Source organism: Ambystoma mexicanum, chromosome 10 (genome assembly GCF_040938575.1).
Source record: "Ambystoma mexicanum isolate Mex_15411 chromosome 10, UKY_AmexF1_1, whole genome shotgun sequence".
Taxonomy (NCBI): domain Eukaryota; kingdom Metazoa; phylum Chordata; class Amphibia; order Caudata; family Ambystomatidae; genus Ambystoma; species Ambystoma mexicanum.
In genome coordinates this window covers 1,356,976,124-1,357,003,289 of record NC_090932.1, presented here as the reverse complement: position 1 = coordinate 1,357,003,289, position 27,166 = coordinate 1,356,976,124, and the positions used below count along the sequence as shown (strand labels likewise).

The window sequence follows — 27,166 nt, the reverse complement described above, 5'->3', positions numbered from 1 at the left end:
TTGCCCCAAGTTGTAAATCCGCCCCAAGAATGCACACAATATATAGACTTAGTGGTCCAATTGGATCACAGGCTCCAAAACCGAAAAGCAGATCGGTCCAAGTTTGAAACCCGGGTGTTGGTCAAGACCCACGTCGTCCCAAGGGTGCCGATGTCTCCGAGCCTATGCAAATTGGAGGGGTTAGAGGACCTTTAACCCAAAAGGAACGTGAAAGGAGGCGGCAGTTAAAATTATGTCTTTATTGTGGGAACTCTGGACACTTTCTACAAGATTGCCCGGCAAAACCGCCCAAGAAGGTGGTAAGAGCCGCTGATAAAAACCATGAAGACTGTTTCGGGAAACGACTCCGCCCGACAAGCGTAGGGGTCCGCTTGCCGAGCTTGAAAACTAACTCTCAGACCTCGCTTTTCATTGTGCCAATGGTTCTCGTAGATCCGGAACAGCCTAAGCGGTTGCATGCAATAAAGGCATACATCGATAGTGGGGCTATAGGAAACTATGTGGATCGTGAATTGGTCTCTAGGATTAACCTCCCTCTGCGTCCAAAAACCAGCAAAGATGTCATCACCACAGTCGATGGAACTGAAATTGCCTCAGGACCGGTAACACATTCCACTACTGAGGTGACTCTTATTGGTCCGGAGGGCCATCGGGAGGCAGTTGTGTTTGACGTAATCAAGGCCCCACAGTTTCAGGTTATTCTTGGAATTCCTTGGTTAGAGACACATAATCCTCGAATTGATTGGCGAGCAAAGAGAATAACCTTCCCGGATTGTGCACAAACCTGCTACCCAGAAAATCTGAAGATTAGTCTAGCATCTGTAACCTCTGTCTCCATGCAACTACCTCCGGAATACCAAGACTTTCAGGACGTCTTCCAAAAGGAACAGGCCAACACGTTACTCCCCCCACAGACCGTACGATTGCCAAATCGATCTGGTGCCCGGTGCATAACCCCCTTGTAGCAGGATTTATGCCCTTACTGAACCTGAGAACCGGCAGTTGAAACAATATTTAGATCAATACCTAGCCAATGGTTTCATTCGCCCGTCAAAGTCCCCAGCATCCTCGGCTTTGTTCTTCGTGCCCAAAAAAGAAGGCGACCTTAGAACTTATCGACTACCGCGCATTGAACCAGATAACGGTTAAAAACCGTTACCCTCTGCCTTTGATCCCTGAACTCCTTGACCAGGTGAAGGACGCTTGCGTATACACCAAGTTAGATCTCCGAGGGGCTTATCATCTGGTGCGAGTAAAAGAAGGCGACATATGGAAAACGGCCTTCCGTACAAAATATGGTTTATTCGAATACCAGGTGATGCCTTTTGGGTTGTGCAATGCGCCTGCTGCCTTCCAATTCTTCATGAACGATGTCCTTCGGGAACTTATCGATGTTTGTGTTGTCATATATATCGATGACATTCTTGTGTACTCCTCTTCGGAATCTGATCACAGAAAGCATGTCCGGGCCGTCCTTGAGAAATTGCGCCAGCACAAACTGTTTGCTAAGCTGGAAAAGTGTGTTTTCCATACCAACGAGGTGGAGTTTCTTGGATTTATCCCGACACCTAATGGGGTCTGAATGGACTCACGGAAAGTGGAGGCCATCCTCAAATGGCCATCTCCTAGCTCGGTAAAAGGGGTCCAAAGCATGCTTGGTTTTGCCAATTTTTATCGCAGATTTATTCCGGAATTTTCACGTGTAGTACAACCCATCACTGCACTTTTGCGAAAAAATAAACGTTTGAAATGGACCAAGGAAGCCGAAAGGCCTTTCAGGAATTGAAAGCTAAATTCACGTCTGCACCCATTTTGAAGCACCCGCGTCCCGATCTCCCATACATAGTCGAAACTGACGCGTCCAGTTTAGCCATGGGAGCTGTCCTGTCTCAGAAAGACCCTGAAACCAACCAACTGCATCCTGTAGCATTTTGGTCCAGAAAGTTCTCACCGCCTGAGGTAAATTATGCAATTACCGATAAGGAATTATTAGCCATTAAGTCCGCCTTTAAGGCTTGGCGACATTATCTTCTTGGCGCCAGGCACACCATCACCGTGATCACTGATCACCGAAATTTACAATATTTAAAGACTGCCAAGGCTCAATAATCACGTCAGCTCCGATGGGCTTTGTTCTTTGCTGAGTTTGATTTCATAATCACTTACCGTCCCAGCTGTAAGAATGGCAAAGCAGACGCACTATCTAGAACAGGAATGGGAGAAATAGACACTGATTCAGAACCTGTGGCGATCATTCCCGAACAAAGAATTTTGGGATTAACCTCCTTACAAACCTTTGAAGACATTCAAGCACGAGTAAAACAACTCCTGGACTCTACCGCCTTGCAGGATTGGATCCAAAGGGGGTCTTACTTTTCGGTCAACGATGGCCTACCTTACTTCCAAGGACGCTTATTTCTGCCAGAAAAGGAATTACAAGAACTGGTTATTTCCCGTCATCATGATACCCTGATGGAAGGACATCCTGGCATTGCCAAAACTGAGGAAAAAATTAAAACGACAATTCTGGTGGCCTTCCTGGCGAAAGGATATTAAATCTTTCGTGATGTCCTGTGGAGTTTGCGCCCAAAACAAAGGCCAAAAGACAAAACCCGCCGGTCTTCTTCAGCCTTTAGACATTCCACCAGCGCCTTGGCACACCTTGTCACTAGATTTTATCACGGACCTGCCCCCTTGTAATGGATACAATACTATTCTGGTTGTGGTGGATCTATTTTCTAAAATGGCTCATTTTATTCCGTTGAAAGGATTACCTTCAGCTTCTGTCCTTGCTAAGGAATTCCTCGAAAATATCCGCTTGCATGAATTCCCGTCCATATTAGTTTCCGACCGGGGAAGCCAGTTTATTTCACATTTTTGGAAAAGGTGTTGTCAACTGGCACAAATCGACGTAAGACTCTCAACCAGCCATCACCCACAGACCGATGGTCAGACGGAGAGAACAAACCAGACCCTTGAACAATACCTACGGTGTATGTTGCACCAATCGGAGAGTAATTGGAAGGATTTGTTATGGGTGGCCGAATATGCATACAATAACTCGGTGCACTCTGGAACTGGACAAAGCCCCTTTTACACCCTATATGGACATCACCCTCGTACTTCAGACCTAGACTCTCCTCCGAGCCTTGAAATGCCCGTTGTAGACCATTTGCATTCCACTATAACTCAAGCATTCAAGAATGCAACTGCCCATTTGCAATAAGCGAAAGAGAAATACAAGAAAAATACAGATCTGCATCGGAAGGAGGCGCCTTCATACCAAATAGGAGACCAAGTATGGTTGGCTACCAAACATTTATTGCTCAAGGGACCTCGAACTTTTAATCCAAAGTATTTGGGCCCTTATTCGATCAAAGCTATCATTAATCCTGTGGCAGTCAAGCTCGATCTGCCAACTAACATGCGGATTCATCCCGTTTTTCATGTGTCACTTTTGAAACCAGTGCAACCAGGAACCAGATTAATAAAGCCACCAGAACCAATTCAGATAGATGGGGAGCCTGAATTCGAGGTGAAGAACATTTTGGATTCTAAAATTTCAAAATCAAAACTTTTCTATCTAATTGATTGGAAAGGGTACGGGCCTCAGGAAAGGTCTTGGGAACCCAGCGACCACGTACATGCACCTCGGCTGGTAAAAAAGTTCCATCGGGATTTCCCAAACAAACCGAAACCTCCAGAGGGAACGACCTTGGGAGGGGCCTTGGGGGGGGGGGGGGGGGGGGGAGTGCTGTCATGATGCCTACCCCCGGAGAACCAGGACTGGCCCAGCACCCCCGGGAGCAGGCATCATGCCCTCGGGTAAAAGCCCAGCGGCCCCTAGTAGGGGCTCTTTGGACTTTGTCCTGGCGCCTTTGGCGCCAGGCTCATGTTGGACATCAGTCCTGGCGCCATAGGCGCCAGGCTCATAAAAGAGGGTGTTTGGTGCACTTACCTGACGCAGACCATGCTGCATGAAGCCTCAAGCCAAATGAGGCTTAGGAGGGACTATTTTATCAAAGGAACTATTTTACTTGGGTGGGGACCGTGAAAGAATACTTACCTGGAACTTCTTCCAAGGCTATTTAAACCACGCCCGGACTGCCACACGTGCTTCGCGTTGCTCTGCATCTAGCAGCTGAACGCTCACCGTGCCTGCTCCTGCATCTTGCCTCCAGCCACGCCCGCCTCGATCTTGGGATACCTGAAAGGAAGGAAGGGAAGAGAAAAGGTGAAAACCAAGAACTTAATCTAACTTCCTACCTGTGTCCGGAAGCATCACGCCAGCGATCCTGAAGATAGACATTCTTTAAAAGCATCGCGCTACTTGTTGCAGCGCCGCGCATCACTCACCTGCCTCGTGGGCTCTTCACTATCCACCGCGACCTTCTGGGCATTCCGCCACATCTCTGCACCTGCAGGGGAGAAGAAGAGACAAAAGGTGAGCAGGAGAAACAAATGAGGAAAGCCTGATTTTCCGTCACAAGACTTACCTGGCCATATTTGACGGAAGCACTCCTCATTTCGGGTCGGCGCCACTTCTTGGCCTGGTACCGCACCCCGGCCCCTAAGGGGAAAAAAGAAGACATTACTAGAGGGATTCAAAGACATTTAAAGGGATCATGTTATCACAAACTCACCTGAGTTTATCTCCGGCAATATCCCTCGAAGCATCACTTCCACTCTGCACCTGAAAATAAGGACAGATCGCAGGGTAAGAAAAGCTAACAAAGAGAAGACTCTGCTCTGGAACTTTTTAAACTGCATACTTACGGCATTTCGCCTTCCGAAACCAGTGAAGTAACTGGTCAAATACGCGCCCCTGCACCAGAAGCAGGATGGAGAGCTCATCCATTCAAACATTAAGGTGAGCCTTGATTGGGGATTTCGGAGGTGGTCAGAGAAGAGCAAAGGGGAGCTGGGAAGCAATCACAATACTCTGCAGACAGTTAATCCCCTTTCTCCACCTACAGAAAGATTTTTCTACGGGCCAGACAAGTCAGATTTGGGGGTCCAGTTCAGTCGGTGTTTCGAATCCTGCGCATCACGCTTGAAGAGGTCACAGCAATCCAGACCAGGTCAGCGCCTCCGTGGGAGCCAGGTGAGCGTTACAGAGACTGCCCGAGAAGCATCATCTGGTGATTGGGCAAAGTCTGAACCCAATACTGTTCCCACCGGAGGACGGTGCACCATTGCATCCCGCAGCATGTGGTACGGTGATGGTGACCAGTGTCCCCAGTAAAAGTACTCACAGAGGCCAAACTCCCCTAAGACCGAAGTTTCGTGACAGACCCTGAAGGATCCTCAGCGCAGGAACTAGTGAGCCTCCCCAGAAGCCTCCAGGCAGATGCCATTGGTGTGATGGTTAGATGCTTTAGGCCCTGGATGGGCCCTTCCAACCAAGTCTGTTCCCAAGAAGGAGTGGCCTGGTTGGGGTACCGATGACAAAAGAGACTTCCCTACCTTCCTCGCGACAACAAAGTTCCTTAGGTTATCTGGAGGACTGGCCATCAAGATCTGTAAGCTGGTGCTTCAGCAAATTCTAAGAAGGTCTGTCACAGAGAGCACAGTTGTCCCAGGAGTAACGAAGCTACAAGCACTATAAACAAAGTGTGAACAACTTGGGACAGCGCGCACACAGAAAAAAATGGTTTACCTGGCATTCACAGGAGCATTACCAAGGGGAAAATGAATAAAAGAAAAAATACCACAAGAAGGTGGCAAACTGAAGGAACACTGTCCGGCATCTGACCTATCTGATGGAGATAAAGTGGCTGAGAGTTGGAGCATGTAGTGCGGAAAGGGTGTGGCTGCACTGTGTGTGCACATTTTTAAAGGGAAAGCACTTGTTGCTGTGCTTGGTTACATATGTTAATAACGAAACTTAAATGTCAACAATTACAAATAACGAACATATTACAACGAAACCCCAAATAACGAAATTCATTAAATGAATTCAATATAATGAAAACCAAACAACGACTGATGCAAATGGCGACATTGGAGTAAGGTGCATGAGTAACACATAAAACAATTATTTTCATTAGCATTTGTACCTGAAAACCATGAGGAACAATATTATGAAAAATTAACACAAACCAAGTTTTTTAAGACCAACTAAGAGTTTTGAGACAATATTAGATTATTTCAACATTAACTGGCTAGGACAACTCACAAGAAGTGGCAAAAGAAGAAAATCATGTTTCCCTATTAAATTATGGAACTGTCACCAAGAAACCAAAGATGAAACAGCCAAAACAAACAACATCTTGGAAGGATGGCACAATGGAATTCGTCACACGTTCACGACAAATAATCTGACATTGTGGACTTTTTTAGGTTTTTTTGTTGTAAATTTGTTTTTTTAATTAAGTGTCTTTGGTCACATTGACCTTAACACTAAAAAATGTACTTATTACAAACATACACATTAAAACATTTAAGAATAAAATAAAGCAGATAATAAAATCCCATAAAAACACAAAATACATCATAAATGTTCACTTCAAATTGGTTAAATACATTAAAAGAGACCACAGTTCATCACTATTACAATACGATAATGTGAATGTGTTTACTAAAATTTCAATCACATTCCCCAGGATATAATCCATTTCGCAGATGAATTCAGTTATGTCCTCTGTGTTATCGCAATTCCAGCTGATTGCAGCAACTTCTCCATTTCGGTTATCTAATCTTTTTTTCACCAGCAATCAGACGTGGTATGCAGCTGCCATCGTTACCATTGAGTTTGCACCGTACAGGGAACTCGAAAACTGATCAGATGTATAATTAATAGTTTCATGGTAACCCTTGTCATAAGCACTGGCAGATATTATGCATTGTGTCAGCAAACTTGTACTACTTGGTGACATAGGCGTTTATCCCTAGCAACACCAAGCCCCTGCGTTTACGTATACCAGCAATATTTCTAAATGTAAGCTCATTATGAAACAAACTAGTGAAGGCATATGCAGTTTCATTAGATATTCCCGTGGAGTTTTTATATTCATGCCCTGGGTCGAGTACTGGGCGTATTTTTGCGTGTTTGCTAAGTAATTAATTCAGTGCGGTCAAAATCCTTTGTTTTCATTTCAAACTCTGGGGCGAAAACTTCACCCATTGTCCCCAGTAATCTTTTCATGCCAATATTTTTACATTTTTTTAATTTTTTTTTTTACTTTTATTGAATATAGCTGAAAAGATTCAACTTTTTCAATATTTAAACAAAATTCATTTACACTTTAAATACATCAAAATACATCAGTATAATCGAATAAAAATGACAAAAGGAGATAATGCAGGTATAAAAGAAAACCAACAGAAAGACATAAACTAACAAAACTTTACATAGTTTGAAATTGAAATTAAGAGAAATAATTGCACCACATAATTAAAATGCCAATCATATTTATGAATCATTTCCACTGACTGAATAAAATAGTATACGTCTCTCAATTTACAAACCGAAACCTCTATATCTTACATTATCTCTACACACCCTATACATATTTGAAACATAAATTATCTCGATGAAGACATTTCTTTTACAGACAGGCGAACCCTCCCAGAAGCTTAGAACCCCTTACATTTACAAGCCAGTTGAAGACAAAGGACTCGTTTCTATTTTTAAGGCCGAGAATAGGTTATAAGTAGCAACACAAATGCTTATAGAGTTAGTGGATAATATTACCGACCATCGGAAGTCAGGCTGTATGGCACCGAAGTAGGGCATATGCTTCTCTAAATATCTACTTCTTATATTAATTAAGGCCGGACATTCAGTAATGATATGTTTAAGGGTTTCTTTAACTGCAACATCCTGACAGAAGCTACAGTAATTCTCCTTTGGCGTCAACAACCTTCTTCTAGACAGAACATCACGGGTGGGAAATAGATTAAACCGCAAGCGTAAGATGGTGGTTCTCAATTGCAGGGAGGGAGATTGATTTAAGTATGGAGCCAGCTCTTTGAGTCTTTTATGCTCAAAGGCTAGTACTTGAAAATCTTTATACGAGAGACATTGGGTTCTCGTATCAATCCAGTCAGATCTGAACATTTTTACCTTTGCTTTCGTTGGATTTACAATAAGGGTTACCAAGCTGATGTCTGCTTTGGCCAAGATTCTATAAATATATGAAACCCACTTTTGAACAAATGCATGCTCTGAGGACAGCATGTAAGCAGATAGTGTTGCTAGTATGTTGTCAGTTTTGCTAAAAGGTCAAGCACTTGCGAAACAAAGCACTGTCTCCAATGATATTCCACATTCAAGGACGTTAGACCCAATTCAAGTCGTAGCCAAGGACCCGGTACACATTGCGGGAGGTTTAACACACCTCTCCAGAATTTTGACTCTAATTTATGTAGAATTGTAGGATGGACAATATTTTTGGTCACAAGGCCATACAATACAGTGGGTAAGACTTTTTGTCGCCAATAAGTAATGGTGGGCCTGATGGTAAATTTGCCAAATCTATGCAGTATTATCCTTGTTTGGGAAATGGCAGTCATGATCTTATGTTCTAAAGTCCTGTAGTGCGAATTGATTGAAGGTAAGCCATCAAACAGGATTCCTAAATAGAGGTACGTAGGGACCACATCCACTGTTCTATCATTAATTCTCCAATCAAACCGTGTTCTTCTAGTAGGCCTCTGTGCATAGATAACTATTTTTACAGTGTTTCAGTACCAGACTTTGCATATCACTAAACAAGTACTGCTCGTTCAAGTCTTCCAGTGTTGGTACATGGAACTTGTAAGCCTTCCTTCTTTTGGTGCTTAAAGTATACGTTAGCCCATAGTTTGCAGACAGCCAACTTACATACAGTTTGGAGAGATGCTAAACCTAACTCCAGGTGAATAACTTCTACTGGGACTGCTGTGGGTAAATCCAATGTAGATCTGAGTAGTTTCCCTCCAGCCTTTTCAGCCAATACACCTCCTCCTCCGGTAAGGTCTCCAAGTCATACAGAATGCCAGGAACCCACCGACACCCTGTAGGCCATGAGTTTAGGCGCTGCCCGCCCAATCACCATGTTAAGGCACCCCCCTTGTGTCTGTTTTCTAATTTTCATAATCTTGTGCTTGTCAATGATTCTGCACAGACCATTGAGGTCCGCATATTCCTTCAAGGCGTCAAGCGAGCGTTGCAGTTCTATTGGGGTCTGATCAAAGATAACTCATCAGCATACGTGATAGTGTAATCACCATTTCTAGGAGGATAGTTATGTACAGTTTTTAAAGCCTCATCAAAAACCAAAACCTATATATTATATAATAGTGGCCCTGCTTCAAGCCAGTGTTAGTGGGGAATACTTCAGTGAGTATCCCTTCCTGTGTCATCTTTGTCCTAACTACCATCTCACTATGCATCTTCTCTATAAAGTACTGCACTGATGGGTCCAAACCCCTTTCCCTCAATTTTCAACACAGCCACCCTCCATCGATGGAATCAAAGGCGGAACTATAATCCACGAAAGACATGTAGAGTCTCGTTCCATGGTTTTGCTGTGTGTCAGAGATAAGGGTAAGAAGTACCCAAATAGAGTAGATTGTGCAGTACCCCTTCCTAAATCCTGTTTCTGTGGCATCTAATATTGAGTATGTATCAGTCCACATGACTAGCAACTCCAGTAAGATCCGGGAGAATATCTTGGAGCTGCTGTCAAGCATTGCAAGAAGTCCGTAATTATTAGGGTTAGAGCAAGCCCCTTTCTTGTGAACAGGTAGGAGTATCGACTCCAACCATGTGGAAGGAAGACTCCCACTCTCACACACATGTAGAAACAGGTCCCTCAGGAGTACATCTCGTGAGTATTTCATTGCTCATACCGTCCGGCCCAATGGGCCTAGAGGATTTTGACTTGTTAATTATTGAGGCTATATTGGCCTCGCTTACATGGGTCCACACCAGGGAGCCTGGCTTGGGAACATGGCTTGGGAACATAGGGGTGACAGATCTGAGGAGTGTCTTTACCTTAGCTCAGTAAATGTTAATGTGGGCTGCCCAGTTACTCTCGATTATGCTTGTTTTTACAGATCTAAAAGTACTTAATAGGAACCAGAACTTCTTAGTGTCCTGAGTCCTAAGCAGTTTTAATAAAAATGGACAATTTGTTGAATGTTCACTGCATTTATGATCTCGCAACCAGTTTCTATATTTAAATCTGGCTGGGGCTTTTAATTTCTTTTTCTCTTGAAAAGACGTTTGGTCACTTCTGCTAATTATTCTTATGGCACTATTCAATTGTTTCTTTCTCTTATCCATCTCTATGCCAAACAACGCTGCAGTCCTTTACACTTGTATTCCTCTGCAGATTTTGGACAGTTATACAGTGCCTATTTAGCACGTTTTTCAGTTCCCAGTCATGGTGCTTAGGAGGTCAGAGTTAGTCATAATTTCAAATCTAAGGCTAGAATTGAGATTGTTAATGCTATGGATGAACCACTGGAGTCTATTTCCCTGGAGATTGACAGTGGGATTTTCTCTCAAACGTGATCTTAACCGTTGGGATGGAAGCTGACATTGTATGCTTAATGCAGCATGATCGCTTATGTCAATAGGGCTCACATGCAGTTCAGGGGAGTTCTTCAACATGGCAGATTTTACAAAAATAAAATCTATACAACTGCTGTATACAGCATTTGACCAGGTCTGATAGGGTATTACACTGCCCAATGTGACAATTGGTAGGTCAAATTCCAGTAAGGCCACCCACCAGACCTGTCCCTTAAACTGTGCTGTCTGGCGTTTGCCTACCTTCAGATCAGGGTCATCTGGTTTTGTGCAATCCACATTAAAATTGCCTGACAAAATCACGCCCACATGTGGGTGCAGACTACACCATTGCCTAAGCGTCTCAGTGACAGCAAGCCTACGGGACTTTGTAAGATCACCACCAGTGGGGGTGTGGGGGGTGGTCGTAGAGCCTGACCAACAGCAGTGGACCAAAAGCAAAATGCGACTTTGTTAGGGTTGCACAGATCAGATTATTGTGGCCAGGAAAGTCACCCAGTATGGTTAAATCCTATACTGTCCTTGCTCCTATACAGAGCCCACCCCTACTGCGTCCCTTGGATCTAGCCACTGCTGTCTTAAAACCACGCTGCAGGCGTCCAGATCAAAGGGGACAGTCAGCCAAGTTTCCTGTGAGAGAAATACCTGAACCTATTATTAGTTGGAGACCACATTGATTTCTAAGTAAGGAGTCAAACCCCCAGGTGTTCCAGGAAACCACCTTAAATGGTGTCGACTACACGGGTAGGCTTCAACAGTTCCCACCCACCCGAGTCCAAAATCCCTCAAATCCTCTGCATATCCAACATATAGCCAGCTCCCACAGACTGACCATGTACATTTCTTCTAGACCCCGTTCCCCAATACTGATCATTTCGAACCAATGGACGTAAGGCAGTGAGCTAAAATCCCAAATCTTTGAAGTCTTGTGCAAGTTTACATATACATTTCACAATAATCGGCAAGGTGAATGATACAATGACCCAGTTCGCATAGCTAGACAAGCAAGGCAGTTCTAGCGTAGCGATGTCATTTGTTGTAATTTTGCAAAGGTCCAGTATAATGTGGAATAGTTCCAACAACCAACTTCTGTTGAGATAAGGACTGCTAGCCGTCGGACACAGTTCTACCAATTTCATATATCTAGTATCGGGTATCGTGTGGTATCAGATTATCGGCTACTCTGGTCCGCAGGTCTTTGTAGCTTGTCCACCTGAAAGTACAAGGTACCAGGCGTATTACTGAGTGTTTCAGGGAATTGGTTTGACTGATTAATTTATTTATTTATAGAGCGCTTTACACCAAGGCGCTGTACGTCAAGAGGCCAGTAGGATTTATGGGGGTTATTTGACTCCTGCTTTGTTTGTGGATCTGCGGTTTCAATGCAGTGGCAGATGAACTAACACCTGCAGCTATGTCCCAATTTTTTCCAGTGGGGCTGTTGCTGGTCACCACCCATTTGTCCATGGGGCCCTGCAGCATCACCCTCCTTGCCAGTCTCATTCATTTGTAACCATATATGGGCCTGCCAACTTGCTTAAAGTCGTAGTTGTAGAGGGCTTAGACAGACCTCTCTTACAACAAAGTCTCTTAGATTTAGCTATTAGATATTCTGTTCTTTGTTAATCGCTTTAAGAAATCTGGAAAGGGCGCAGTATTTAGCATGGACTGTTCTGTACACAGAGCCATGGTAGCTTGTTCCTCAGACTCTGCCGTCACTCTGACCGTATCCACCCTTGTTCCCTCCTTCTCAGTAAATTGTGTGGGGTCGGATTACCACAAAATACGGAGAAAGAGGAGGTCGAGCAGGGGTCGAGAGCTCTGGACCTGGCGTACCAACTGCAGAAATGTGCAGTGTCTTTAGACCTACTCCTAAACTAGATACACTAGTGGTCTTTCCCAGGGATCCGTTGGGATGTTTTCCCTTCGGCGTCTTTAGCTCTTTGCAATTGTCTATGCTCCTAGAGATGGTTGCCTTCAGTACTTTTCCCATGGTTTCTTTTAGTCCTCTGTAGTCCCCGGCTATATTAGAGCATAGATGAAACAAGGCATCAGTTTTTGGCTCTCGATTTAGAATTTTTCCAAGCAGAGACCCCTTCACAGGAGTCGATTTAGCCCGGTAATCAGAGTTGTATATGGGGCTGTCAGTGTCTGTGTCACTAGCGGTAATTTCTGAAGATGTAACAAGCTTTTCCAAATCAGGCGCATCAGATAACTCAGAGCCTATTACATTATCATGATTGTCCTTCCCAATAACCATAGAGTTCCTGCAAAGATTTATACAATGATTCAAAAGTGAGCCGTTGTTATCAATACCAAAGGAGCTGGGGAAGAGATTATCATGTTGTTCTGTGTATCACCAATAACCTCTTCGGTTTCAATTGGCACTATAACACTCTGCACCTCTATTGGCTGAGGGCACTCTAGATCCATGTATGTTTTGAATTTTCGTTGTGTCTGGTAAACCCAATCGGTCCCTTTTTCTTTTCTTGGGACATGGAGGGCCAAGCGGGTCTAGTTTTCCATGGGTCAAATTGCGCAAGTGTTTACTTTTGCACTGGATGTTAATTTGGTTTAGGCATTCTGTAAGTTATGAAAATTAGGGGTATGCCACCTTGTGCAGGTATTTACTCCCAGATGGAATTGGGGAGCCCCAGAGCACACTGGAGGGAAGGAAGATATATCAAGGAAAAGAAGTGCCTTAACCCAAGTTTTCCCAAATTCCACAGGCCAATGTCCTCAATATATTAAAGTCCTGCAGAGAACAAAGACTCAAAGCCGGCAGTCACACTGCAGAGAGTCACGGACATGAGCTGTGCGCTTCAACGCCACAACTGGTGGTTTTGATTGGGTTATTGGCGTGTAGTGCTCACAGGCTCAGGACCTGCAGTCACGCTGCACAGTTTGGTTACTCAAAGTTTGTGGTCAGCTGGCAAATTAATCACTCATTCTTTGTTCTGCCATGAGCCGTGTGCTTCAGCGCAGCAACTCAATGTTTTGTTTGGGTTATTAACATGCAGAGTGCAAAGCCACACACAAGGTTAACAAGGAGAGAGCTCAAAGGCTGGAGAGCCTGCAGTCGCTCTGTATAAGCAAGGGGAAGACACCAGAAAGTGTGCGGAAGCGCAGAAGGGAGTTCAGCTAGCAAGTGAACAATTAACAGTGTCGGACAGGCAGGTACCTAGGATTCAGCATTGTCGCATACTGTTAATCATGTCAAAAAGTACTTCCATACCTATGCTAAAAGACTTCTGCTCGAAATTTCACAGTTCCACTGCAACACTCTTGTACTCCCGCTACGCGTAATCATGAGATGTTTAACAGCAAAGACTTGGTCAGGATCACGGTGGGTGAAAACAATGTAGCGCACTGGTCTGCACTGCAACACACTCACATTTTGATTCATATAAAAAACCATAGCAAGAGAAAAAACAGGTGTTCAAAGTAAGAAGTATAGAGACTCCTAGTTACGTTTAAAAGAGTGTATTCTCAATTTCGAAAAAGTGGAGAACATAGTTTATTTAAAAAGCGTTGCATGTAATCTAAAATACTGAAAAAAGATACAATGAATTTACCAAGTGAAGTCCATAAATCCAATAGTCATAGAACACTTATCCATGCAAACTGCCACAAATACCCAAAATTCTGAAGAACGAAGAAATTCATCCAAAATACATGCTGAGAAACATACATTTGCAATCTAAATCTGAAAAATATCAGGAAAAGAAGAAAAGAAATCCAATGTAAACAAACCGAGAAGAGCACGGAAATCCATCCAGAAAAAAACCAGTAAGCTAAAAAGAAGAATCCAGGTCAAAACCCTAATCCGAAAAACCAGAAAATCCATGAAAAAAATGAAGAAATTCATATTCAAACAGGAACTCCAGAAAAGCATCCCAATCGCGTTCAAAGTAGAATCAAAAAATGGCAGTGTTTCAGGTCTATGTAAATAGGAAAAAGCCATAGAAAGAGCAATACCTACTGGCGAAAAAAGAAGATTGCGGTTCTCAAAAAGTAATGTAGTTGAAGCTAATATAGTTAATATAAAATGTAACAAGAATTAGTTATTTATGTTGTTCACTGAAAATAATTAGTTATTAAAAAATTCACTCAATTGTTTGTTGATATTTTTGTTGTCGCCTTTAACACTGTATACCACTGCTTAGGCTCCAATCAAGTCACTGCTCCACAGGAACTCTCTTACATAAGCAGAAATGGGGACGGTATGTAGGAGTATGAGTGAGTAGTACACCAACGCCAGATTCTAAAAGATAAAGTATGAACTTATATTAGTGGCAGAATCTTGGCCTTTGGCCTTACCTTATGCAAGCAGCCTTTAAGGACGGCCCTTTCTGGTAGCCAGTGTAAGATAGGCATGGTATCAAACAGTAAGACATACACAAGTGATCACAGTTCAAGGGTGTTTATTGAACTTCAACTGGGTTTAAAAAATAAAAGCCCATCTAATCCTAAATCTAAAGATGGGAGCAAGCAACGACCATCAAATAATAACACTCCTAGTGCTGTCTTGTCAAAATAAAAAGGGCCTATTACTAATAAACCTTTTGCCAATCCTTATTTCTAAATACAATTAAATAGTGTGGGTAACAATGTTATGCAAAAGAAAAGTGTTCAAGAAATGATATGTCAGGATATTGAAGCCGTTGGCTTCCCTTCCCCCACGTTTTCAACACGAGACAAGGCGGCCCACTCGAGCTTAGCACATTCTATGGCTTCTCTAGCACGAGAATGCAGTTCAAATCCCAGTAACAGGGCCTTCTGTACCAAAGTCTCTTTGCCATTCAAAGTCTCTTACTTCAAAAGTTCCTTTCTCCTCAGGATTCATGTACAACTTCTTGGGTGATTTACAATTCACCATGGGTCCCCCCCCTCTGCCAGACTCGGAACCAGTTTAACACAAAATCTTCAGTTGGTTTCCCTCTGCCAAGTTTGGACCAGATTCATGTATTTTTCTCTATTTCATCAAAATCAAAGAGTTGCTTGACCAGTCGCTACCACTTCGATTCACATTTATTCCTTCATTTTCAAATGATCTCGGATCAAATGCATCTACTTTTGTTACTCCTCAGCTGGATACCTTACAGAGACCTTCGACTGAGCACCCACGCGGTGCCAGACCACTCTGTCAGAGGTATTGTCGCTTGCTTTAAAGTTCAATCACTCATCAGCAGTTTAACTTATCTGGCGTCTCTTTTCATATGTGTTTGAACAATGTTCGTTCCAGCGCTCACCTTACAATGTTGCTGCTTGCAACCTTGGCTTCAACACAGACCAGTCTTTTATCAGTCTCTCCAACCCACCGGCTGTGTTGCTTTCACTGAAGCGTCTTTGTTCTTGGATCCAAGGACAGGACCACGATGGCTGGTGATTCTCCCCGTTTATTATTGACGTGCGAGGGCCTGGGTATCTCCGACACACAGTGCAGGATTCTTCAGCCTAGTTTCTTAATCTCACGCTTTCTTTCGAGTTTTCGGGAAAGTAACGGTTCCTGGTCAAAAATGTCAAGGGAATTTCCCTCCTTGCAATCTGCTTCGGTTTTGCCTTCCTTCCTCTCTTGCTCAGCTGCCGTCTCGAAACTGCTGTTTCCTTGTGTGCTTTGCCTCGCTCAGCGTGTGCTCTCGTACCCCACCTCTTATCCGTGTGGGGAAATGTAATGGAAGTCAGGTGCGAGTGACTGTTGATAATTACCTGACCTTCCCTGACTATAGTATTGGGACATGTCAGGTATACAGCTCGGGTGTTAGTCTCTTTTACCCTAGAGTGGGCTGTCAGTGAGAAAGTGTTTGTGTTGTAAAAGGAGCAGGGGTAGAGTTATTTATTTATTGTTTGCTTGTTAGGCGCTTTTACAGCAAGTAAAATACTGTTTGAAAGCACCCACAGGGCGAGGGGACGGAACAATGGAATGAAATACATTACAAAACACAATATTTAACAAGGGCAGTAGAGGAAAAAAGAATAAAGGACAAACCTACTATGCATTGTGAGTATTCAGAATGTGCAAGCGCAGCAAGGAAGAGGGCAGAGGGTGTAAGTGCTGGGGATTCCGAGCTCATGGGTGAGCCAAGATGAAGTCCTTGGGTTGTTGAGTGCTACATGGGCTGGGGCCACCTTAAGAGTAAGGGTGAACATTCAGGGCTGAGGGTGTGCCAAGGCAAGTTCCTAAATATCCTACTTGGTAGGATGGGGCAAAAAGTGTTACAAGGAAGGGGATACGCATCCCACCATCCAGTGTCCCACTCCCACAAGACCACTCACCCAGGTGATCCTCCTGCACTGGTGCAACCCCCCCACCCCCCTGCAACCCCCCACCCTACAGAAACTGGATCCAAAAGCGATTGCAGTGTTCTAGGCCACCTGGATGACAGATCCCCGGGAACTAGTGGGTGAGACACCTTCTGGTTTCTTACACCAGGCTGACACGCCTGTGTTGCATGAAAAGCCCCTCATTAAGTGACAGCCAGAATGGAGCCGGTCACAGGCAACAAAAGTGGTGCACTGAAAAAAACTAGATCTTGATGCAGGAGCTATACACAAAGTCCACAAGCATAGAGTGTCACAGATGGCCACAAGAACACACCAATTCTCGAAGACAGTTCAAGGATTTATATCAGAGAATTCAGAAAGAGGCTCACTAAGGGACATCCCCCCCTCCTTCTTGACTTGTGCTGGCAGTTTTCTCCCTGGCCCAGGCGTCCCTTAACCCCAGTATGGTCTCTGAAGATCAGTATACCCTACTGTCTATAATTCTACCAGTCGACTGATGATGCTCTAAGAGCAAGCACCCTTTCAAACTATCCCCCACTGGGAACAATCTAGGTCACAGGTATGCAACCTTTGGCTCTCCAGATGTTTTAGAGTACAACTTCCATTAGCCCAAGGCAGCATAGTCTATGGTGAGTGGTCATGGACTTCATAGTCTAAAACATCTGGAGAGCCAAAGGTTGCAGATCCCTGCGCTAGGTGGTCCGAAACCTAGGTTAACCAATGCAATTCAGGATAAGGATAGGTGCCTTTCAGACACTTTGGGCCCGCTTGGTCCTTCCCTTTAATGTATGTGTACTCCTCGCCCTGATGTTTTACTTCTTTATAATCAGTCTCCACAACTTCTCCCCCCCTACTCCTACTCCCCCCCCTCTACCTTACTTCTACTCTCTCCCTCCTATTCCTAAAATGTCCTCTCCCCTCCTCCCTCCCCTGCCTTCTTTCCTCCTCTCTCCTGTTTCCCCTAATCCTATTCTTACTCTCCCCTCCTTCGATTCTCCCATCATCCTACTCTCCCCATCCCCCTATTCCTACTCTCCCGCCCTGCCGCTCCTGCCTGCTCCTCTCCCCCTTTTCCACTATTCCCCTCCCAAACACCCGCCCACATCACTCCACCCCCTCCTCTCCAACCCTCTCCCCTCTGTGTTTGCCGCTCCCTTCCCTCCACTCCTACTGTCCCTCACCACTCCCACTCCCACTCTCCCCTGTCTTTCTCCCCTCCCAACTCTCCCCTCCCACTCTACTTGCTCTGCCCCAACTCTCCCTCTACAGCGCTACTCTTCCCCCCCACACCTTCTCTCCTCTGCACCGTAATCTCTCTGCTTCGTTTCCCTCCCCCCTGGACCTCATCCAAATACCCAAACCTTCCGGTTTCCTGTGACCCTTTTTATCATTCCCCCTTGCATCTCCGTTGGCTCTCTCCCTCACCTGGTTCCCCGGGACAGCCACTGACTTTCCTTTGCCCATGGAGAGGTGTTACAGGTGAGAAAACACAAAGGGGTTTTGAGCCCTACGCTTTCTAATATGGGGGTCTGCCTGCCTTTGGGAATGGTGGTCCATTATTACCACAGTCAATGTCCAAGTTTGTGTGACGGCATGGCAGAGAGTTTAGTATGCCAGTTTGGCAGGGGGAATACTCTTCTGCCCTTTTTTGATGGGTCTTGCATAGATCCCTGGGATTGCTGGAATACCGAGTGGACCGCTCTGCATACTTGCTGAACCTCGGGTTCTTATGCTAGAGCTGGTTTGGGTCGCATAGCACGTTTGATGTGCCCTTCTGCAGTGAAAGATGCCCTTCTCCAGCACAGCCACTCCCTATTGTCGCTCTGTCAGGTTGATCGCTTGTTCTTCCACTGCTACACATGCTGGATGCCGTGTCCTACGGGACAAGAAAGACTTGCCAGCATTGGTGAGTACAGGCATAAAGCAAGATAAGGTGGTACTGATTTCATGCAAGCAGGCAAATGTAGAAGGCACAGGGGCCCTTCTAACTCACACACCCACCTCTGGGGCGGGACTGGCTATAGTGCAAATCCTGGTAGACCACCCATCCCAGGTTGAGAGGAGCCCCATCCCCACTTGACAGGATCATATTCCAGACCATGTCACAGAAGGCAGGGGAGAGCCAGAAGTCAAAGTGCCCGGTCACAAGGAGAAGGCTGCTTGAGGGACAGAATCACTACAGCGGAGGGCCAGAAAAAGAAGGGCTGGAGCTTGCAGGAGGCCAGGAGAAGATGGGAGGTGGTGTATTGGTAGCCGTTTTTTGTCATAAGCAAGAGGTGAGCCAGGAAAGAATTTCCACGAAAACCAGGGAGGAGCACAGGGGCAGAAGAAATGGAACAACAGGGAAGAGAGCAGTGAGTCTGGTCAGGAGAATGCTTACCAGAGCATTGAGATGGGGTGAACTATCCAGCATCCCCACAGTTGACTCTCCAGGAAGGTGAGCAGCATTCAATGTCATCATGCAGTGCTGGCGTCTACGCCGGCCATGATGGCAAGGACTCTATAGCCTCCAATGTCATCAGAAGGAACAGCACAGAAACGAGAGACAAATCTAGTGGACTGACCCATCTCTTGTTGCTCCACATAAATATTTTCCCTTTATTGAAGTAGTAACAGTTGGCATTAAGCTTTGTATGCCTTCTGGAGTGTGTCGATACACAGTCTTGGCCAAAATTCTAATACTTCAGGTGAGCAAATTCTAGGACTTCAGAAGCCAGGCTGCAAAGTTCATGGTTTATGGACTGGGATGCTCTATCTGGTGCTTTTGCTACATTGGCAAAATGTGGAAGGGATGTAGCTTGATGGGTAATTGTACTGACATATGAAGGCGATGTGGGTACCACACTTGGCATGCCCATGTGGGGGGGATCAAGATGGTTAACTGTTCCTAAGGTAGTTTGTGCACAGCTGTGTGTAGAAGAGATGTCTGTTAGTTTAAAAGGGAGCAGCGCATGCCAATATTCCTGACCAACTCATCCATACAGCGTTGCGTAATAGCTTGCGTTCTCGGTGTCTAGATGTAAAACTGTGGCATTTGTGCTTGGGCTTTTCGCAAATAAGTCTGTTTAGAGTGTCCAACTTGTGGAAAATCTGAGTGTGCTTGTGTCAGGCTACCAAACCTATTGTACGACTTCTCTGCCGAATACTGGTCTATGCCTTAAACATGCTGCACTTTTAACCAGATATTCCTTTGGCTACACCATTGCCAGTTCCGTTGAGCAACCCTCGACAGAGAAGGGGAGTGTGTACCTCCTTGTTTATGTAGAATCTTGCAGTGGTGTCATCTGTCATCACTAGGAACCTTGTTCATAATCAGTGTCTGGAAACTGCACTGTCAGTAAAAAGGTAGGACACGCGACACAAAATGGCCAAGCAATGCTAGAATTTGCTGTAAAAGCATTTGGCTGTTAGAACTAAAGTAGCGTAGTGATGAACTAAACAAAATATAATGACAAATTGAAATGTTATTTTACGAAAATGTCAATCTAAAATTGAAAACACGATAATGGTGTATTCTTTACACAGAACTCAGAAACCATACCTTATGGTTACTTCATGAATGGTAGGGTGATGGAGGAAATCGGAATGCATCAGACCAACAGCCCTGAGAAAATGCTGAACAGGATCACTGGGACTCTGCTGCAGATTAGCTGCAGATACAAAAATACAGAAGGCACAGGGGAATAAGAATTCATAGCAATGTACACAAACCACACTCCTTAAAAGATTTGATGAAGCAATGCAGCTGACTTCTATGTATTTAACCTACATCCCTTCAGCACCGGGGAGCCTCCACTGTTCAGGCACACCCAGAGCGGCCCATGTCCTGCCTGTGTATGTGTCTGGTTTGTGCGAGTCACAGTGGCTCTACAGTGTGTTTCACTACTACTAAAAAGTCTAAAACGTCGGCTTCTGAGGGCTATATCCCTGGCAAATATATTTCAGATCTAGATACACAAGGGTACTGAAAAAGTTAAAGCCATATTTACACCAAAACACTTCCCACAATAATTGAATCATAAGATTTGACCAAAACATAATCACATCCTTTTAATACACTGTACTGATACATTTTTTCTAGTCAAAATCCATCCCCAAAAGTCAACATCAATAGACTGTCATAATCGGAAAGGAGGAAAATGTTTTAAATGATGGCAAGAAAATAGTGCACATTGTTCATGACCTAACCTATTTGACATGAGATTAATCACAGAAGCGCAACAAATTAAAAGGAACTGAGAAACAAGTCCTTTTTACAGGTTTTGTCAAATGGATCATAGAGCTGCATTGAACCCCCATGGTAGCAATAAATGTGGCAGTGCAGACTCTATACAAATAAAGCAAGTAACGTTTGTACATAGTTGTGCAAAGGGGGTATGAGTTGGTACATCCATGCGTGTTTGTGAGAGGGCGGATTGTGCAGATGGCTGTGTAGGTTTAAGAATGGATGATGTGGGAATGGGCGAGTGGTTGGAGGTATAGGGGTGTGAGATTGCACGGATGTGCGAGTGAATGGATGGGTGGGTCTGTGTGATGCTGGAAATGCATCTGAGGGACAGGGCCTCTGAATCCTTGTCCTTTTTCTGTTTTTACCGTGTGTTCTGTTATGTTTTCTGCCCAGGAATCCATTTGGGACTCCTGGCAGTGCAGCTCTCTCTTTTGGTTTGGTGAACAGACCCATGGGATACCCTTATGGCACCCATGGGTAGGGGTACAACCCTGTGCCCCTAGTGTATGTTTTTGGGCACCTGTGGGTGGCCCACAGAGCAGGGTATGGGCTGGTGGCAGCTCCATGCTGAATTGGACAGGTGCTCTGGGTGTCCTCCATTTTGGGATACCCAGGCCCTGCCATTGGGATCAGTTGATTCCTGATAGAAAACAAGATGGCCCCTGTGGCCTCTTGCTTTCTATTGCCTGTTGTCTTGTTGTTCCCAAAGTCCTGGGAAGCCCTGACTCTGTCCCTTCCCCCTGACCTGCGGTTGGGTGGAAGTTCCATATATGGTGTTGTTGTGAAGGCCCAGCTAGACTGACTGGAGCCTTCCCTGTGACTGTATGTTGTGGGTACCTCCTGTGGGTGGGACCTGGGTGAATGGAGAGTGTGACCAATATACACTCCTTGTTGTGGTTGTCTGGTTTCTGGCATGTGAGACAAGGACTGAGACAGCCCTGCCCGAAACTGGCCTGAATGCAGTGTGTAGTGTTGAATGGCTGGGTACTTGTCCCAATCCACATTCCTTGTTGTGAGTGTCTGGAAGGGAGGAGTGTGGCCTGAATGCACTGTGTGCCTGATTGGCTGACTGACTGCATGAATGGCCTGCAGTATGATTGGCTGCTGAGTGTGTGCCAGCAGCGTGGATGAGAGTGAGGATAGTATATCTGGGGACCTCTCACCACTGGAGACGTGTTCAGTTCAGAAGCATTCAGAAGCTGAGTCTCCACTCAAGAGTAACTGGATTTTCTGATCCTCGACGTCCAGCTGGAAGAAGAAGACTTGCTATGGCATTGGCTTCGACGGAACTGAAGGTTGTCGAAATCGTCGAGGACTGACCCGAGAGAGGACCTGGCTAGGCGCCCTCTTCCCGTGCTCCGAGGGACCATCGAGCACCGCTGAATCTTCGCCGAAGCTCCCTGGACGCCAGACCATCGAAAGGCTGCCGACCGGAGAAGGGGACTGCCGAGGAGACCGAAGTAAAGCACCCGGACATCGACGCTGTCGAAGTCCATTGCCGTCGACCAGGGTTCGCAGGTCTGTGCAACCGCTGGAGGCCCGTCGAAGTTGTGTTGCCCAGCCGTGGGAACCACTTGACGCCGAGCCGCCGACGACCGGAGCCGTCCGCTCCTTGCCTAAGAACATTTGACTCGAAGGACTCCCTCGTCCGCACCGTCGACCGCTTTTGTCCTGCCGGAGAAAGTCGAGGACGACCAACGCGCCGAGGAGAATCCGCCGGTGGGTTTCCCGCCACCTCACGACCCCAAAGACCCGAGCGACTCGACGCCCTTGCTGGGCCACCGTCATTCACAATCTTTGCGGTCCAGAACTAGTGTCGCCGAGGTGCCCCGCACGCCTCTTCCTCGCAGGACGCCGACGTCTCGACGCCGACGAGCACCGCTCGGATCGAAGCCTGCCGCCTCATCGACGCCGTTCTACCTTGTTTGTTGTCGGACGTTCGACGCCCCGTGTCTCCCGCTTGAAAGGGAAGGCATTCAAGAAGGGCCGTCGATTCCCCGACACCGAACACCGAGTTCCTCGACGCTTCTCGACGCCGCTCGACGATCCGTGACTCCTGCTTTAAAGGGGGTCATTCAAGAAGGATCTGTCGACGCCTCTTCGAAGAACTCGACTCCACCAGGTACATTGGGGGGGTAAAAACATTGCAGGAGAGAATAAGACTGTTGAACAATATATGGACTGGGCTTGTGTCATATCCCTTTATTTTACAGGTTGCCCAGGTGGGGGGATCTCCACACAGAACTGTGTCCAGTAGCAAGGGCCAGTATTCTGCCTATTGTTTCAACCCTCTGTTATCTCTCCTCTCTCTATTGCTGGTTTCCTTCTTATTGATCTGTGTGCCATTGTAACAGTATTGTGAATGCACTTTAATGAGGTCTAATATTAGTGGTACCACTTTAGAATTGTACATATTTACCATTATTGATTTTCCTGAGCACAAAGTGCGTTATTGTAATAAGTGTACATAACCCTTGAATATTAATTATATAAAGACTGTGTTTTCAGTAATACAGTGTGTGGACATTCCTTTGTGGGGGCTTGGGGATACACTGTACTTAAGAACCAGCCTGCATCACCTCCTGAGAAGCTAGGCCTTGATTGCTCGTCCATCGTTACCATATTAGAGAATCTTGGCTGGGGTCCTCTGTGCCTCCCCTCTACCATATAGAGAGCGGAAGTACAGACCCCCCTACCAGTCTTTACAGTCTGGGCATTTGATTGAGTGAATTGATAACTTACTGTGTGGTTGTGTGGATGGGCAAGTGGGTGGAGGGGGCAAAAGAATAAGGGAAGACTACTTGTTTTTGTCAGAGCTAAGCATAGTGGTGTACAATCTGCTGTGCTCTATACTTGTGAAATCAGAACCCCATTGAAATCCAGTGCCGCCTAAGGTGACCTGTAAGAACAAATGGGGTACAGATGTGGCAATATATGTTTATGACCTCTGCCTTGAGCAATGTTGCAGAGCCAAAGCTGTATATGTCTAGATACATGAAAGGTGTCTTAATACCATACAGAAATCAACATTGCAGTTTTTATTTCCTCGTAGGTGCAGGCCGATTATGAAGAATGGCGTCCGAATTCTCGATGAAGATTTGCGGTTGCAGGACGACTCCGACTCCGACCGTGATGGATGCTGGTGAGAAGACGACTTCAGCTACGACCGTAATGGAATGCAGGTAAGAAGAAGAGTCTGGCACAGGCAGCGACGAGTTGCAGGTAAGATGTGCACTCAGCGATGTAGCAGCTGGCAACAGGTAAGATGCACGCTCAGCGATGTGGTGGCTGGAAGCCGTACGCTCAGCGATGTGTTGGCTGGTAGCAGGTAGGATGCGCGGCCAGAGATGTAGCAGTTGACAGCAGGTAAGAAGCGTCCGCAGCGATGGAGTAGTTGGAGTGAAGACGCTCGCCGCGATGTATCGGTAGACTGCAGGCAAGAAGCGTTCTCAGGAGTATCTTCAGGATGAGGCTGTTGAAATCCAGTGATGCGCAGGTAAGCACAGCGGAGAGCGTTACGCTGCTTGGAAGCAGAATAACGCGAAGAGAGGGCACGTGGACGGGATGGCCTTATATGGGCTGGTTCCAGCTCCTCCCTTTAGCTCTGCCTACAAACTCCACCTTGCCCTTCTTTGGGACTGTAGAACATGCCTTCCAGTTCTGGACCATGGCCATGCCCGGGCCAGCTGCACACGCCCTTGGTCTAGAGTGTGCAGAGCACACTTTAAAATAAGCCTGGCGCCAGAGGCCAGAGCCAGAGGCGCCAGGACTGGGTCCAATGGGACCCTGGGGATGAGAGAGGACTGGCCCCTTGACTAGTGGCCATGACAGCATACAGTAGAGCATGCTTAGAGGACATGGGTGCATTTCAAAATCAGATTAATCAAATAAGAGGAGAATAACCAGCGGGTCATAAAGGAGGTCCATTTCCAGGTTCAATTGGACCAGGAGCGCCAGAAGTTGAGCGCTATGAAACAGAGAAATCACCTTAGTGAACTGAATAGGACACCGTGTCAGGAAAAAGGTGCCCTGTGTCAGGAAGTGTGCCAGTTAAAGACAGACCTGGAAAAAAGTAAGTCATGTTTTCAGGAACTGTCTCACATGAGGGTAGAAAATGAAAAATGTACAGGACACGTAAGGCAAGTAGAATTGGATTAAGAGCAGACAACTGTCATGATGCCTGCCTCTAAGGAGCCAGGCCGGGCCCAGCAACCCCAGAGGCAGACATCATTTTCCCCTGGGAAGTCCCAGCGGGCCCAAGTCGGGGCCCTTTGGACTCAGTCCTGGCGCCTTAGGCGCCAGGCTCATAGGGGCCCCCAGTCCTGGCGCCTTAGGCGCCAGGCTCATAAGAGAGGATATGTGTTTAAGTGCTTGGGTGCACACTTACCTGATGCACACCATGCTGCTTCATCCAGGCCCTCTTGAGGCCTGAATGGGACTACTTTACCTGTGGGACTACTTCACCACCTGGGTGTGGTCGGGGAAGGATACATACCCGATTGGTGGAAGGATACATACCAGGAACTTCTTCCAAGGCTATTTAAACCACACCCGATCAGCCACACGTGCTTCGCATTGTTCTGCACCTAGCAGCTGGACGCTCACCGTGTCTGCTCCTGCATCCTGACTTCAGCCACGCCTGCCAGCACCCTGGAACACCTGCAAGGGGAGAAAGGGGAGAAAGGAGAGATTAGGTGAAGAAAAGCCCTTACCTGCTAAATCTGCATTCCGGATTCACTTCACCGACGATCCTGAAAAGGAAGACATCTTTTTTAAAGCATTTCGTTTCGATCGCTGCAGCGCTGCATTTCACTCACCTTGGCAAGGCGCTTCCATCTTCAGCAGCGATCTTCCGGATTCAGCTACGTTCCGGTGCCTAGAGGAAAAAAGACAAGAACAAAGGTGAGAGGGAGAAAAGGAATAAGGAAAGCTCAGTTTCCTTTTAAGACTTACCTGTTGGATATTTCCCTCTGCATTTCGGGTCCTGCCGCTTCCTGGCATCTCCGGACCCCGGCCCCTATGTGGAAAAAAGACAAAGTCATTGTTGAGCGTTTGTAAAGACATTACCTGAGCGCTCATCCGGAACTTACCTGCCATTTACTGAAGCGGCACGCTTCACTTCGGGTCGGCGCCATTTCTCCGGCATCCGAACCCCAGCCCCTAAGGGGAAAAGGACATGAGCATTAGCGCTTGCTGCAATAAGACAACGGACATAATTAAAGAGCTTGAACCTTTGAACAGAACTATTACAGCACCTTATCTGAACAGTCAAGCTTACCTGAACTCCATCAACCCTCAATCCAGTGAAGTAACTGGGTTTCAACGCGCCCCTGCATCTGAAGCAGGACGGAGAGCTCACCATTCCAAACCCTAAGGTGAGGCTTCACGGGGAACCGTGGAAGAGGTTTCGCGGAGGGTTGGATGGGAGTGGGAGGCTTGAACATTATTTCCGCCAGTTGGTAATACTCCCTTTCCACGTACAGGAGGGTATTCTTGCGAGCCAGAGAAGCCAGAATAGAGGGGCCCTTCCAGTCCATCTTCAGAGCCGCGCCAACGTGGGAATGAGGTGAGCGTTACAACAACAAAGGCCAAAAATGCACAGAGTGAGGAGATTAGTCTCCTGCAAAAGAAGAGGTCTGAGTATTTCCAGATAATTCAAGATTCACAGAAAGAAAATGAGTCCCTTTGTGAGGAAAACAAGGGACTCCATGGCCAAGTAGTGGCACAAAGCAAGGTTATAGAAGCTACTAACGCTCTGGTAACGGAGCTCAAAGCTCAGGCCTCCATCTACCACCAAGAGATGGGGGCTGAGAAAGATAAAGCAGAGCGATTGGAGAAGGAAATGGCTAGACTCAATCAGGCCTTGAGAAATCCTGAACAGTTAGGGTATGTAAGGGTAACCCCGGACGATGGTGCAATGCCCTCTTTACCAGGGGTCTCAAGCCAACTCACATTATATGCGCAAGGCACTGTCAATTTCATGTCAGTTCCCAAGAACCGGGAACCACAAGGCAGCTGGACTCAATTAGGCCTAGTATAACTGGGGCATAAGGCCAGTCCCTAGAAGATATTGATGGGCGTGCATCGTTAATAAGGTTTAAAAATATCCTGGCAAATACATCTGACCAGGA

The 27,166-nt window shown here is 46.1% G+C and overlaps 1 protein-coding gene across 1 annotated transcript in view; it reads right to left on the bottom strand.

Moving 5' to 3' along the window:
* Positions 1 to 27,166, bottom strand: part of HPS4 (HPS4 biogenesis of lysosomal organelles complex 3 subunit 2) — a 951,717-nt gene that overhangs the window by 104,207 nt on the left and 820,344 nt on the right. The window contains exon 14 of the mRNA XM_069619373.1: positions 20,349 to 20,457. Within this exon, the coding sequence (XP_069475474.1) occupies positions 20,349 to 20,457 (109 nt within the window). The remainder of the gene's footprint in view (positions 1 to 20,348; positions 20,458 to 27,166) is intronic.